The 16,723-nt window shown below is 41.7% G+C and overlaps 1 protein-coding gene across 1 annotated transcript in view; it reads left to right on the top strand.

Annotated features, from left to right (window-relative positions):
- LOC128018974 (protein SSUH2 homolog) overlaps window positions 1-16,333 on the top strand; it is a 29,487-nt gene extending 13,154 nt beyond the window's left edge. Inside the window, exons 3-13 of the mRNA XM_052604906.1 lie at window positions 1,386-1,472; window positions 1,994-2,069; window positions 2,339-2,468; window positions 5,123-5,183; window positions 7,871-7,992; window positions 12,684-12,746; window positions 12,991-13,073; window positions 13,418-13,510; window positions 14,488-14,593; window positions 14,669-14,776; window positions 14,987-16,333. Coding sequence (XP_052460866.1) covers window positions 1,386-1,472; window positions 1,994-2,069; window positions 2,339-2,468; window positions 5,123-5,183; window positions 7,871-7,992; window positions 12,684-12,746; window positions 12,991-13,073; window positions 13,418-13,510; window positions 14,488-14,593; window positions 14,669-14,776; window positions 14,987-15,127 — 1,070 coding nt within the window. The 3' untranslated portion in view covers window positions 15,128-16,333. The remainder of the gene's footprint in view (window positions 1-1,385; window positions 1,473-1,993; window positions 2,070-2,338; window positions 2,469-5,122; window positions 5,184-7,870; window positions 7,993-12,683; window positions 12,747-12,990; window positions 13,074-13,417; window positions 13,511-14,487; window positions 14,594-14,668; window positions 14,777-14,986) is intronic.
- The last annotated feature ends 390 nt before the right edge of the window (window positions 16,334-16,723 follow it).

The following is a 16,723-nucleotide window of genomic DNA, read 5'->3' as shown; positions in this document are numbered from 1 at the left end:
TTGGTTCAGTTATAATAAGAACATGTTTGTCTTCCATCCTGCAAAGTTCGGTGAGGCTATGAATAACACTTTAAGATATTAATGCCCAAACATGGTTCTCTGATAGTGTTTTTGATGCTATAAAAATGACAATCTCAAGGACTGACAAAAAATATGAATATTTTTACAGGCCTTGGTTTTGGGACCCAAATATAATATAGAAAAACTCTTCATCTGAGATGTTGCTGCAACCACTTTCCTGGATTCTGACTGATTTGACATGGAACAAAGCCTCTATATTCTATTAGACACTAGCAGGAGAAGACCAGGGTTGATTTGGAGGTCTAAACACCCTTGCCATGATAAACAGACCGTTGATATGGACGCGGAACGGACTATTTTCTTTAGCGGAAGCAATACAATCGTTTTTAAAATCAATAAATTTTGTCAAATTATTTATTTATTTTGTAGGTAGCAATTTAATAAGTGGGATCATGTATAGCGAGGCGGTTGTTATAGCGAATAACAACCCCTTCAGGCTGATTTTTCACCAGCAATGACTGGAAACTCACCTGTTGGCCGCTCATCGTGTTCAAAACGTCCCTTACGCTAGCGTTTCTTGTTCTCTCCTGTTTCCATGTCGGTGGCGGCGCCAAGCAAGTCGCTAACAGCGCCACCTGCTGTTGTGGAGTGCGAATTACATGACCGTTTACTAGCATGTGTGTGGATCTGAAGGCATTTGCGTGTGGATCAGCAAGGCGGAAAATTTGTGCCAAAAGTCACGTGACAGTTTTTCGTACTTGTAGAATTTTGTTTTGTACTTGAAGGATTTTGTTTTGTACTTGAAAGATTTTAGTTTGTACTTGGAAGATATTTTTGTCATTGAAGATATATGTTTCTTTGTATATGTAAAACGTACTGTATTTGTTTGATAGCTACGTTTTTTATTTGCAGAACAAAATGCATTAGTTTGTGAGTGATGTTTTGTATTTGCAAACCACACTGAGTTTGTTTGTGAATTGTTGGGTGTGAGTAAAACACATTTTGTGTGTGTGTGAGGTTTTGGCATAAATCTCACTCGATACATTTCTCAAGAATCAATGGAATACCATTTTCAATAGTTTTAAAAAAATGTTGGGGGGAAGGTGGGCTAAGCAGAAAAATACTAATAATAACTGGTTATTTATAGAATGTATTTATAGAACGTATGGATTTTTCACAAAGGTATTTTAACACAGGTCACATAAATCACAGTAAGTATTTCAGAAGCTGTGCAATAAATAAATAAATGTTAGAACGTATAGTGCTTTTTTTGTGATATTTGAAACAGAATGGTTACAATATGTCTTTATTGGTGCACATCCAGTGAAAAACTGACCTATCCAGTGCATTTAAATCCCATTCAGCAACAAGCATGCACGGACCTGCTGCACTCCCTGCAAACATGTTCGATACAGTCCCTGGATATGAAGGAACAGTGGCTGGCGGAGGCGGTAAGAAGCATGCAAGTGCATCTAACAAAACGCTTCAGCATGAGAAAATGTGCCTGGGCAATTATGGTGCATTCAAGTTATGTCTGAAAGGTCATGTTTACAAGTTGAAATCACATAAATGTCACTACAAAATAGTAATTACAAGTGAAAAACTTTAAGCCCCAGGTTTCCGAATAGAGGGCATGTTAGTGCAAGATGCATGCACAAAATACCATAGTATTGTGCAGTTACCATATAATATATAAAAATTAAATTCAAAGCACCTTCAGAAATTTTATAAAAACATATAAAAGCAAAAACACAGATGCACATTCTCTTTTCATCATTTTGTAGATGCAGACAAAACCTTGTTGAATTTTATGTAGAATAGGTACATTGACATCTTTGTCTGAGAAAATGATTTAAACACCTTACGTCGTAAATACAAATTTTCCAAAAGGACTTGAATGCAATAGTAGACCTTATAGTGTTTCAAGCACAGAAATACATGAATAAGCTTAGTTTTGTGTCTGTTTTCTAAGGTGGCTATCTTCAACCTCCCATGCCATCTGTACCGATGCCAGTGCCTGCACAGACCCCCAGCCCACCAGTCTGGCAGTAAGAGCTTTTTATCACTTAATGCACACATTGAATTATAAACACTCACCTATGATATGCAATGTTTATACGAAGATGGGCATTCTTCATTTCAATAACAGTTTTTTAATATAATTCTGCTGATTCACCTTATTCTGAACTATGTCAGTTGTGTGTCAGTTTAGTAAAACACATAAAAAGGGTCATGGAGGTACTAAAAATGTCACAACATACCATGTTAGACATGTGCAAAAGTCACTAACATATTGATATTTTCTCTTTGATATCAGTATACCCTCCATCTCAGAGGACAGGGCACGTGAAGCTTTCGCAACATACGTCTCCAGCAAGTGCTGCTATAGTTCTGCCCCCGTCAGAGAGGGAGTAATAACCAATATGGAGTCCTTTAATACCTACAGGGTGAGACCTACAATAAATCATCTTCATTATGACTGTAACGATGAGCCAGAGACATTCGGATCTATATGCATAACTTTTATTAAGAATGGTCAGACAGGCAATAATCAGTAACGGCATCAGGTATGTCAGGTATAACCAGGATCAATAACAGAAATGAGCAGAATGTCGGGGCAGGCAGCAGAGAATCAGAGTCGATAAAACAATGCAAAGGTCAAGCACGGCAGGAACAAACACAAGGAAAAACGCTCAGAAATGTCAGACAGGCTAAACAAGACTTCGCAATGTGGTGGAGTGAGTGTACTGCTTATATGTGTGTGTAAATGAGGTGCAGGTGTGGCAAGGAAATTGACTGAAGAATGAGTTGCAGGTGTGGCAAGGTGATTGTGATGCAGTGACTCATGGGAGATGTAGTTCGGTGCTAGTGTCTAAGTGATGAAATGGTGACATCTGGTGGTTGATGGGTGGAATGGCCCTGAGTGGAGTGCCCTCTATTGAAGTTCATGGGAACTCCAGCTAATGATCGTGACAATGGCCATCGTTTTTGCATATAATGTATAAGACATATAATTTTAAATCCTGGAGGAGGATGAGCAGGTTCTTACAGAAATGGCTTGGACCACCCTGAAGCCTAAGCAGTATCACTTTATATGGGCAAAACAACAAGCTGAAACTCCCCATCACCAGCCTTAAAGAATTCATGGTGATCTGCACTAGGTAGTTGCTGCAATACTAGGAGTCTTCAGACCCAACAGTCTCTCAGGCAGGGATTGAGGTCAGGCCAGGGCTGAAATGGAAGTTATCTGAGGCTGTGGATGTTGCGGAGTCACATCTGAACAAAGGGCATTGGTGGGCACAGTGGTTGAAGGAAGCGCAGACCTGAGCAGCAACACGGCATCATGCTATGGCAAGGCAAGGAGGATGGATAAGAGGTCGCAGCTCCAGGATGAGGTCAGAGCATTGCTTGACGGGGGGGTAAAATGCTCGTTTTCACTCAATATCCTGTTAATCTTGAGTACCTATAGAGTAGTACTGCATCCTTCATAATTCCAAAAAGTCTGTAGTTTTATTATATTCATAAGAGAAAGATAGTCTGTACCGATTTTTCCCGGAAAAACACGAGCGGCTGGAGCCGTGACGTGTGGGCGGAGCTAAAGAATCACGAGCGCCAGTAGGCTTTTGCGTTGAGAGCATGTGGAAACTGTGACATTACCGTGAGGGAAAAACCATCATCCAAAACAAACCATGGCTTACAGTCCGATTCAGCCGTTTATTTATGATCCAGAATCAGATCCCGAGGCTGAAACTGAACGAGAGCAGCAGCAGCAGCAACAACTCGCTCCGAGCGGGGCTCGAACCCGGGTCTCCGGCATGGGAGGGGACGCACTAACAAGGAGGCAGAGATATTTTAAGCAGTTTTACTCACCGCCTGCGGTTCCAACACACGATCGTGACCCTTTTTCGTTGGGATTGCATCATCTTTAAGAAATAAACGATACGCAAATCCGTTGTCAAACTGGGCGTTGTTTGTAAAACAAGCATCTTCGAAATGCAGGGAACAAACAAAAACACTTGCACAACTCCGTTGATGCTCTGTAAAAATAAACTCCATCCACTGGTCCCTTAATGCTGTTTTTTTTGGTAATCTGTGCAGAGTTGTCTTGCCCTGGCAACCAAAAACACACTTCTTTTGTGACTTTTCGCGACGCTCTCGCTCTGATCAGTGAATCGCTCTGATCAGTGAAATGTCTGTGCTCAGCCTCGCTATACGGGAGCGCGCGCTCTTCCGGCAGAAGTGCCCTAGGACCCATATAAGGAAATTCTGCTCCATCTAACGTCACACAGAGCCATCCTCGAAAAAAACTTTCCGAAACTTGTGACAAACTGGAAGGAGTATTTTGGGAACAAAAATACTCCTTCAAACGTACAACTTAATTTTTGAAACTTTGTCCATGTTTAGCATGGGAATCCAACTCTTTAACAGTGTAAAAAACTCAGTATGCATGAAATAGCATTTCACCCCCCCTTTGAGGAAGTGCAAGACAGCAGGATTGTTAGGATGCACCAGCAGGAAGCCTGGGCAAGTTGGGAACAAGTAGTAGAACTCAAAGTTACTTAGTCCAAGCTCTTGAAATCTAAGCTCTACTGAATAAAATTCTTAATACAGGCCATCTATGACGTACTACCAAGCCTGATCAATCTTTTCTGCTGGGAGAAGATAGAGTGACCAATTTGCCCTCTGTGCCTGAAGAGAGGAACCCAGGATCACATCCTTAGCAGCTGTCTAAGAACCCTGAGTGAGGGGCGCTATCGTAAGTGTCATGACAAAGTTCTAAAGAGCATTTCACAGGGTTCCTCAAATCCAGTCCTAGAGGACCTCTGCCCCCAGAGTTTAGTTCAAACCCTGATCAAACTCAGATACCAACTCAGGAGAGGAGAGCCTTGGGTGGGGTAGTGGTACCTGGACACAAGTTGGGACTTGATCAATCCCGACTGGGTCACCTGGGCAAATGGTGTCTGATTATTGAAAGACTGGAAACACCTGATGACGCCAAGAAACATCACTGATGATGTGTCCGGAAGCATCAAATGATGATGTACATTAAAACTTGAAGTGATATGTGGTTGATAGAACTAAATGTTGCTTCTGTTCTCAGTATCGTTTGGAGACGTTCATGGAGTCCAGATCTACTGAATGGAGTCAGGAGCCTTACACAGGTACCCAGAAGTCAAATAGGCCATGTTTACACTTCATGCTGTCTCTTGCTTTCATTTACAATGGATACAAATTTAATCTTGTATTCCTGCACTAAATTCAAATCTTGCATGATACAAATGCCAGGAAGGAAAATTATCCTTAGAAATGCACTGATGTATACCCAGAGAATACTGAACAAGAGGGTCAAGCAGAACCTTTGCACACATGGATATTGCAAGACATATTTCAGTGGTAACTTTATTATTGTTGTTGTTGTTGTTGCTTTAGGGTTAGGCTAAATCAAATTTTAGATTTAAAAAAAAAATCACTGTAAGAACTAAACAAAACACAGCACAAGAAGTGCACATTAAACTCTCTCTTTCTCTTGTATTATAATCAACATTACAGCGAATTGCACAAATCACTTATTTCAATTAACAGTAAATATATATATATATATATATATATATATATATATATATATATACAAATAAAGTGAAAGTGACGTGACATTCAGCCAAGTATGGTGACCCATACTCAGAATTTGTGCTCTGCATTTAACCCATCCGAAGTGCGCACACACACAGAGCAGTGAACACACACACACACACACACTGTGAACATACACCCGGAGCAGTAGGCAGCAATTTATGCTGCGGTGCCCGGGGAGCAGTTGGGGGTTTGGTGCCTTGCTCAAGGACACCTAAGTCGTGGTATTGAAGGTGGAGAGAGAGCTGTACATGCACTCCCCCCACCCACAATTCCTGCCGGCCCGGGACTCAAACTCACAACCTTTCGATTGGGAGTCCGACTCTCTAACCATTAGGCCACGACTTCCCAAATATATATATATCATTCCTTTTCTGGGGGTGCTTTATAAATGACAAACTTTAAGTCAGAAGAACTGCATGCTTTCAATACCCATATAGCTCTGTAGACTAGAAAACCTGTCAAAAGGGGGAAGTCGTGGCCTTCTCAAAGGTTGCAAGTTCGAGTCTCGGGCTTGTAGGTAGTGTAGGTGAGGGGGGGGGTGAATATACAGTGCTCTCTCCACCCTCAATACCATGACTAAGGCCCGATCCCAATTCCGTTTTATACCCCTTCCCCTTCGCCTACCCCTTCCCCTTGTCCCTTGAAACCGAGTGTCAAGGGGTTGATATTGATGAGAAAATATTCCCCTAAGAATTGGGACACCACTACTATGCCATCACATGTCATCATTCGTCATCTACCTCTTACAATACACACATATACTGGTGTGCTGGTGTGCATTAGATCTTTTAATTATTGTTCTGTATTAATGAGCTGCTTACTGACACACACACATATCATAAATCACACAGCTCACACATCCAGGAGAAAATAAACTTGTCAATGCTGCCCCAAGACTTTTATTAAATACAGTTTAAATACTGAATCGCTACATTATATTTTCCAGCGACGAGAGGATACAATCGCTGTTTTTAAGTAAACTCGCTCTAAAAAAATAAACGCACAGACGCGAATACACGCAACATCCATTTCTCTTTCTCGCTCTCGTTCTCTCTCGAATAGGCAATATTTAATTTTTTTATTTTTTGCGATTTCTAATTATTGGGGGGATTAGCCCCTATCAATGTCTATGGCAGTTATCACCCTGATCAGACATATGCTGTGGCACTATCATGCAGTCTGCAATGATATGACGTTAGCAAATATTAGTGATTTTTTTCTTAACATTTCTTTGAGTAACATGGCCGTTAATATGAACTCACAATTGAATTTAACATAAAACAATTGATTACTTTTCATTAAAATCTTTATTTATGACAAAAAAGATTACATTTATGTGTCTTTTTGTTCGCTGTGGCAGCCAAGATAATTCATACCCCTTAGTTTGAAGTGTGGTCCCGAAAAATCTTTGTTTGAAGGGCTATGTGGTCCTTCCCCTAACCCCTACCCCTCAAACCAAAAGAGAATCGAGACACCCCTACCCCTTCACGTGAACGCGCAAAACCAAGGGGTAGGGGAAAGGGAAGGGCTAAGGGGTATAATTGGGATTGGGCCTAAGGGTGCCCTTGAGCAAGGCACCGAACCCCCAACTGCTCCCTGGACGCCGCACCATAAATGGCTGCTGACTGTTCCGGGTGTGTGTTCACGTGTGTGTATGTGTGTGTGTGTTCACGGTGTGTGTACACTTTGGATGGGTTAAATGCAGAGCAAAATTTCCAAGTGTGCGTCACGTCACTTTCACTTTTCACTTAAAAAAATCCTGCCTAAGTAAAAGATATTTCATACATATTTAAACTTACAAAAAAACGAATTAGAAGATTAATCATAATAAAGTTCATACATTTCTGTACCTGAAAACTGTTAAACTACCTAAAAAGTACTTTTTATTTAATATGTATCTTGGTTCTTTTGTATTTATGTAGGCTTGCTGAATGTTAAATGGATCCTATCCATGATGCATGCAGCAATAAAACTGCTAGTATAATTTAATGCAGGTGTTTTTAAACTTTGCTGATTTAAAACATGATTAAAATTCTATTTATTTTGATGCCAAAATTTCTAATAAGTAAGGAAGTGACAAATATTTGTATTGGAATCGGACAATAAGTGTTTGCTAAAATCGGTATAGTTATAGGCCCCCAAAAAATCCTATCGTGCATCCCTAATTTTCCTGCATTTAATGTGGCTCGTAATCAATAAAAGCATAAAATTTCAGGTCAGCCTGTGGATGCTGGTGTTCAGCCTGCTCCAGGTCCGTGGCAGATTACAGCTCAATCTCCGGCCTTCTTTCAAGAGCACAAGCAGACCATTAAAGTGCCCTATACTTCCTCAGTCAAGGTTTGACCTTTAACCACATGATCCACAAAAACGAACTAACATTCGACACACTTTAACCACTTTTCCACTGTCTGACTGAACAGTTCTAAGAATGTTAAGAAATTTCCACTTATGCTTGGTATGGCATGGCACAATTGTAAACTGTTCTCAGCCTACAATTCTGAGCACAATTGGCTGGTAGGATATCTGTAGTGATGTCTCCTATCAGAATTAGTCACTTGATTGTTGTCTGCCCACTAGTTCCCTTTCAGTTGGTGACCAATGAATTGCGATCTCACTTTGAGAGACCAATCTACTTTGAGTGTAAACTAAACGAATTATGGAATTATTGCATCAAGCTGCGGATGATCACAGCATGAGCATAAAAAGGCAGAAGGTGCAATGCATACCAGCTTTTTGGTTCAGAGCTGAGCGATAACATCATTCTTCTCCATCCAGTGTTTCAAGTGACTATGAGTTCAATGCCCTATTGGAAGCTTCTGGTGTTGGCGGTACGACATTTCAGTGGTGGTTGTTCAGAGTTGAGCAGGTTGCACATTTCAGGCTGCCGTTTCACCTGGGCATTTCTGAATGTGGTTCTCAGTGCCCCGCCCTTGTGCCTTTCTTTCCGGAAGTGCATGACAAGCTCACCAGGGTGTGGACAGCACCTTTTACTGCCAGAAACTGGCTGGTGGGCTACTCCTCCCTCACCACCCTTGACGACTGTGGTGCAGATAGGGGGTACATGGGGGTCCCCTGGTAGAGCAGTCGGATTTGATGCAGTGTCCTAATACCTCCTCCCCCCAGCAGGGCAAGCCATGCCTCCCCACCTGGGACTTTAGGTACTCTGGCATGTGCGGCGATGCTTATATAGCCTATGGAACAGCTGCATCTGCCTTACACCCTACAGCGGGTAGCTGCTGCCTCCACTTGTCTGCAGGCCGCAGCGCCCCAGCCTGCTCGTCACTGAGGGCGGTCCCCGCTTCCGCCACCACCCCAGCTCCAGCAAGTGAGAGGGAGGAAGCTGCTCTTTGGAGGATGGTAAGGCACCTCTCGCTCCACTGAATGAGGGCCGGATGGAGAATCTTGAAAATATCAACGTGAAAGCAGTTTCTTTAAATCTATGGAGCCAATCAGCCCAGCCCATGGTTTCTGGGTGCCTGGCTAGTGCAACCCAGCCTGTCTACAAAGGCAGTTAGGCAATCCCATAGCAGGTCAGAACTCACCTGCCACCTCCTCCTCTGAGTCAGAAGGTTCTGAGGTCACTTCATGCCATTCGCATTCCAGGCCTGCTCAACCATATGGCCGTTGAGCTGTCTCAAGCTATGCTAGTATCACCATGAGTAGCATGAGTAGCGTCACCATCCCCAGAGAGTCCAGCTGATTTGGAGAATCAATTTTGGTTTCTGAGCTGCTCAGATAGACCTATTTGCCTCTCCAGAGACCTCTCACTGCCAGTTGTTCTACTCCTTGACCGAGGGAGCACTCGGAACAGATGAACTGGCACGTGGCCTGCGTGAGTATGCGCTTCCCCCAGTAAGACTTCTTGCAAAGACACAGTGCAAGGTCAGGGAGCATGAGGAGCAGGTCTTGCTTGTGGTGCCGTATTGGCCCACTCTGACCTGGATGGGAAGCAGACGTTCTAGGTGACCTACCCCTAAGAGGTAGTGGACACCATCACTCCAATGAGAGAATTGTCTACGAGACCCTCCGTCTTTATGTCTTTACGCCTTGAAGTGGAACTTGTTCATTAAGTGGTGTTCTTCTCGTAGAGAAGATCCCAGGCAATGCCTGATCAGGGTCGTGATTTCCTTTTTGCAGCAAGGGCTGGAGCAAAGGCTGTCTCCCTCCATGATGACTATGATGACTATGATCATGAACCTTGACCCAGTGGAAGGGAAGTCGGTAGGTAAGCATGACCTGGTCATTAGGTTCTTTAGGGGGACCAGAGGGTAAAATTCTCTACAGTCCCTCTACATACCCTCTTGGGACCTGTCTTTAGTGCATAAAACACTACAGCAGGGCCCAATTGACGCTTTTAGTCGAGCTAAAGTTTCTTTCATTGAATACTCTGCTCCTACCTTCACTGGACTATAGAGAACCTGCACGCATTTTCTTTAGATGATTTTTGCCTAGAGTTTGGGCCGGCTGACTCCCAGGTAATCCTGAGGCCCCGGCTCGGCTATGTGCCCAAGGTTCCCACTACTCCCTTCAGGGATCAGGTGGTAAGCCTGCAAGAGCTGCCCCTGGAGGAAACAGACCCATTCCTAGCTTTGATCTGTCCTGTCCGGGCATTAAGATGCTACGTTGACCAGACACAAAGCTTTATGACCACTGACTAGCTCTTTCTCTGTTTAAGCCAGCAAAAGCGGAGAGGCGTCTTTAAACAGAGGATGGTCCATTGGATGCCATCATCATGGCTTATCAGGCACAGGGTGTGCCCTGCCCGTTCGAGTTGCAAGCTCACTCTTTTAAGAGTGTTGCATCCTACTGGGCGCTGGCTTGTGGTGCCTCGCTGACAGATATTTGTTGAGCTGCAGGCCTGGCAACCCCCAGCACATTCGCTAGATTATATAGCCTTCATGTGGAACCGGTATCCTTCGGTGTTCTCACCTCAAATGGATAGTGGCCGAGCGGCAACCTCCCGCTCTCTCTCGTGAATCCAATACGAAAGTGACTAAAACTTTAATCAACTGGCCTCTTGAGGCTGGCTGCAAAAGGAAGTCAATTTCATAGACTCCCAATGTTAAAATGCTCAACTTTACAGCAGAAAAAAACTTTTACAGCCTGGTGCAAAAAATTATTTTTGTCTATAAAGGTAATTTTACTCTTTATGACAACTGTGAGGGGGGTGAATTTTTTACAACTCATCTGTTTAAATGATATTAAGCCTTAAAGATCTGCATAATTAAGGGCGTGGCCACTTGAGTGACAGGTGGATTGCCGTTGCTGTCACCGCTGTCACGTTTCTGTAACCAGCTCTCGCCTTTTTGCCTATTTTTGATTACCCCAGAGTGACGCACAGTGACACGCTGCCAAGATGGCGACGGCCCGCTCTGCCCACTTTTGGTTTCAAAAACTCTCTTCGGAAACCTATGGGTGACGTCACGGACACTACGTCCATGTTTTTGGTAGTGGCACTGAGAGGCCCCGGTTAGTGTAAGCTTGCTAAAACTACTCCATAGTGTCCGTACTGTTTACCCTGTCAAGCTCCTCCATCCCCTTGGCAGCCAGACGTGGGACATCCTCTCTCTCTCTCTCTTTCTCTCTCTCTGTAGTTGACCAAGTGCACCATTTGACTAAAGTAAATAGAAATATCTGATCATCCTCCATAACATGGTCGCTATTTACATCTCGTATGGTATGTTAACACTTGCGTTACCAAAGCAACGACTGATGAATTTGTATTGGAGCGCTGTTATCAGCCCCACAGTGGACCATTAAACCAAATCCATACCAGCTGGGATGAATCTGATCGCACTGGCATGGAATGGAATGGATAAGAATTCGAATGGTTTGGCCTGATGGTGGAAAAGTGGCTACTGTTCAGCATTTCTGCATGAAAACTCAAAACATTCTAAAAGTAGGGAGACCATATGCGCAGTTCATATGGGACATGTCCCAGCCAGGATTTGAATAATGCCTAAAACATCAGGAGCAGCTTGACCAATAACATGCAGGTATTGTACATAATCAACCAATCGTGGGGCTGCGTGTGAGAAGGTGAGATCTAGAGGGAACGATCAAAGCAAAGCAAATATGCGCACGTGTTTGTTCATTCGATTGACTTGAAGGGTCGCTTCGCACAAATCCCAAAAAACAACAAAGTGCACCACAATGCTTCAAGTCAAACGAATGAACAAACATGTGAAAGCGATTCGAAAGCATAAGGAGCTGTCTTGCTCTGCTCTATATAGCTCTCATGAATGTTACACAACGATCAACCTGCACAGTGCAAATAGCCAAAACCTGGATATTTTAGGCAATATTAAAATCCTGGCTGGGACGTTTCCCGTATAAACGATTCATATGGTCACTCTATCTAAAAGGTGTGACGTCATTTTATTTAATATTTAAGATCACCAGAACATTCATTTTAATTATTTTGTTTGTGAAGCAAAACAGTCGAGTTCCGGAATCAAAGTCATATTCATTTTCACATTACGAGTGAATTTAAAATGATAACATAGAAAACTTTAAAGTCAGACGTGCCATGAGCTATGAGGTTGTTAATCGATGGCTTATGCTTTTGAAGCCATCAGCTTGCATTATTTTGTATGAAACTTATTTTAACATACATATATTTTAAATAGTCATGTTCAAATCCAGAATTCATGGTGAAGAGCTACATTACTGATTCTGCAAAGAAATCGTTACAACAAATAGTACCAAAAAAAAACACCCTCTCAGATAAAGCACTATGAATGATTTAATAGTCTCTCTGCATTTTCAAAATACTTTTTAATGTTGTGATTTTTACCTCATGGCTGGTCTGGTTTGCTTTCATGACTTACAACTGTTTAACAATGACTTTTAAAAATCCCTAAGGGAATAATGAATTGGGACAAAGAAATAAATCTGGAACCAAGACTGCTGAAAAAGTGTTTTACTTTCTAAAGTACAAATGCTTTTTGGCTTCCTGCCGCAGGTAAACTTGCCAGAAATGTTCAATTAGTCAGATCATATTTTAGAGCATTCTGTTTGCTCCCTAGAACTGTCACTTGTGTCTGGGAATGGGAAGAAACCCCTGTACCACCTGTGCTGGAGCTGGAAATGTAAGTAAATTTTGACTAGCACAGACTGAACCAGCTGCGTGCCGGGCATTTCATTGTTATCAAATAAAAATAAAGCACCTGTATTGAGTAAAAGTATCTCTTTGTGTGGTGACTGGAGAGCAATTCAAGTTGAATTGTACTGGAATTGTGCAAACAAGCCACAGAATGTTTTTTAATTTTTCATCATATGACAAACAGCCTAATATATATGACCTGTTTGTCTTCTATTGTTTTCCATGTGCAGAAAGTCTGTCGGCTGTGTAATGGTTCTGGTTACCGTAATTCTAATGACAGCTGCACGCACTGCAATGGGCGCGGACGTGAAAAGTAAGTCCTTTATAGCTGTATATAATAAGACATTTCTATTAAACAAGTTTCTCACAAAAACAAAAAAGATTTTTTTAACTTACTTTACTTTATCTATACTTAAATTACTTTATTTAATTCATATACATTATATATATATATATATATATATATATATATATATATATATATATATATATATATATATATATATATATATATATATATATATATATATATATATATATATTAAATTAATTTATATTGTATTCCTATAACTTTTGTGGCTACTGTGGGTTGAATTCAGATTAAATCCTTAAGGGGGCTTGGTATTTCTGAGTTTTGACTTGTTTGGTGTCTTTCAGCTGTACTTCATGTAGCAGCAGAGGCTCCTGCCAGTGTGACACCTGCCGTGGAAAGGGAAAGCTGCTTGTATTCATTAACCTCATTGTTAAATGGTACGATCTGTATGATATAACATTCATGATTAATAAGGCAGGCATCCTGGCTATTGCTATATTAACTCAGTCACTGTTTATGAAGTGAGGTTTGTGTAACGGTGTACAAACTTCATAATCATCGGGAAGAAGGAGGCGGTAACCGGCAGACAATCAAATGACATTTTAATGACAAAATAAAGACAAAACAGCGCGTCAGCCCCTCACGGACGACTGACATGCTCAAATAAAAAGCAAACACAACTAAAACCCAGGCCTGGTCCTCTCTCGTCCTTCACTGTCGTCGCTCCAGTTTTATATCCTTCCATCTCCTCCGTGGGACTCGAGACCGGTGGGTCGAGCAGATGTCACTCATTTCCAATCACTCCACCGGCCTCGCTCCTGTTCCCACGGCTCTCGGCCCGCCCCACTCGTCACATACACCCATCGCCCCTCACAGGCCGGGGGGTACCCACGAGACTGCACTCTACCCCCCCCCCCCTTCCCTCCGGGGGGGGGGCCGCTCACGGTGACCTGCGGGAACCTGGGGGTAGGACAGACTAGACAAGGAGCCAAAAAAAAAATAATCCGGTTCCCAGACGCACTGCTGCTCGGTTTTGGGCAGCCGGCAGGAGTCCCCCGTTCCCTGCTCCTCCCCATTCTTGGCGGATGGCAGCAGGCTCCGGCCCCCTGGCGAACGGTGCCGACTCCTCCGCTCCCTCATGGACGGCAGCCGCCCCTCCACATCACAGGCGGCCGGCCGGCAGCGAGCTCGTCCCATCCCGTCTTTGAAATAAAAAGAAATCAAGTCATTATTACATAATAAATGATGTTTTCATTAACAAGGTTCGGGAGGAGCGCGTCAGATACTTAGCCTTATCAACACAGGTGGACCACAATCTAGTAAACAATCCCACAGTATAAATATCGCTGACTTACTCTATCCATTGACGGTTAATCAGCATCCCTGATTAAAAGCTATTTTTGGACTATTTCAGGAGCATAGAGAAGGATGATTTCGTAGCGCAAGATTCAAGTGGTCTGAGAGTGGATAAACTGGAGGAGGTTTCGGGGAAAGAGCTCTTTAAAGACGCCCAGTATATGGTACGAACATAACATGCATATAGTGAGAGGTTCGTTGAAATGTGTAAGTTTATCAGATGGTTATGTTTACTGTAGGTCTATCCAGTGAGGGGCTTTCCAGATGTTTCTGTTGCACAAGCTTCTGAGCGTTTAATAAGAGAACATCAGGGGAAATATGCCCAAACATCCCGCATTTTACAACAGGTACCACTGTCTTCATATGTTTATGTGCTTCCAGACCTTTTAATATTTTCATTTTTATCACTTGATTATTACCATTCATAGTTTTCAATTATAATTTGCATATTTGTATATAAAAAAACAATGTAAATGACAAACTGTGCTATATCATTACCAGTCTGTAACTAGAGACAACCATCACGCTGAATCTTTCTGTAATGTGATCTGTTTCAGAGGCAGACGATCGAGCTCATTCCCATAACCAAAGTGAACTACATGTGGAAAGGAAAGCCTAATTTTTACTATGTGTTTGGAAATGAGTTTAAAGTGAACGTTGATGACTATCCCGCCACCTGCTGCTGTTCTGTCATGTAACATCAAGCGATATGACTGAAATCTTATATCACGATAACAATATATATCACAATATTTTTTTTCTTTTAAAAAGTGTTTTATAATATTAAAATCTTTGATATCATAGAATTTAAATAATCATTGTCACCAATGTCAGTATAAAACTTAGCCTAAACAGAGACATAAAAAACAGGCTCACTGAAGATAAATAAACAGTGATGAAATAAGGATAAGAAACTAACTGCAAGGAATAGGAAAATTACAATTTACAATAAATAATAAAAGCTACATACATTGTATAAATTGACTAGTCTTCACTGTGTTAAGTTAGTTCTTCTTCTTATCAAAGTTTTAAAAGTGATTTAATCAAGAATAGTGAGAGATTTTCATATTAATCTCAGTCCGGATTTAATGTACTGTTATGCGTTTTCTTTTTCATCTATTTACTCTTTCGTAAGAGAGTGTAAATAGTGCAAATAGCAATAAATAAATAGCACTAAGTGAAAATTGCATATTTTCTTAGTGATAGATACTATTTACACTAAGTGCAAATAGTGATGGAATGCTATTTACACTAAGTGCAAATAGTAACAGATTCTATTTAAACTAACAGTACACTACACTTTACGCTACAGTATTTTTAACAATATGCTATTTACACTGCATACAAGGGCAGATAGTGATATAGATTCTATCTACACGGTTAAAATAGGATTTTCTGATATTTATACTACTTATTGCAAATAGTGGCATTTATATGCACCTTAGTATTATAGTACATTATAAATCAGTATGCAGTAATAACGTATAGAGTGTAAATTATCATTTTAATTTAGATTAGGAGGCCACCTTATTGGGACAATAAAGCCCACCATTCACCTAGCCTAACCCTACCAGATAATGTATTTTCAATTTTTTTATTATTTCCTTCATTTTTTTGGTAAATAAATGCCTTTCCGATGTGATATGAGATCTGAAAAGGGAGAAAAGTTTGGTAAAAGGCGGATTCGAACCCAGGTCAATTGTCTGTCGTCTTTTATAGTGGTGACCATCCCTATCACACGTTTGTGGGTGGAGCTAGTGTAAATAGCCTCTGCCAACCAAGTGACAGCCTTCCGGTCTCTCTAGTGAAGCCTAAACAGAAGTGACTAAAACTGCAATTCATCAACTGGCCGCTAGAGGCTGGCTCCAAAAGGGAGTCAGTCTCATATACTCCCCTAGTTAAAGTGCTCAACTTTACAGCAGAAAACAACACGTTTACAGCCTGGTTCAAAAAGTGGTTTTGGTCTATATAGTTAATTTTGCCCTTCATGACAACTGTGGGGGGAGAGGGGGGGTTATAACTCATCCGTTTAAATTATATTAAGCCTTAAAGTTCTGCACAATTAAGGGTGTGGCCACTTGAGTCACAGGTGGATTGCCGCTGCTGTCATCTCCGTCGAGCTAGGTGGGTGTGGTTTCATCAACCAGCTCCCACCTCTTTGCCCATTTTTTAAGGATTAGGAAGAAGTTTGAATAAATATTTTAAAATACAGGCTGTGTCACTAATTAAACAAGTAGGTTATATATTCAGCTAATGGACAGCCTCTTATACGTATGCTTCTCATAAACAATTAG

Source organism: Carassius gibelio, chromosome A8 (assembly GCF_023724105.1).
Source record: "Carassius gibelio isolate Cgi1373 ecotype wild population from Czech Republic chromosome A8, carGib1.2-hapl.c, whole genome shotgun sequence".
Classification (NCBI taxonomy): domain Eukaryota; kingdom Metazoa; phylum Chordata; class Actinopteri; order Cypriniformes; family Cyprinidae; genus Carassius; species Carassius gibelio.
This window is presented reverse-complemented; position numbering and strand designations above follow the sequence as displayed.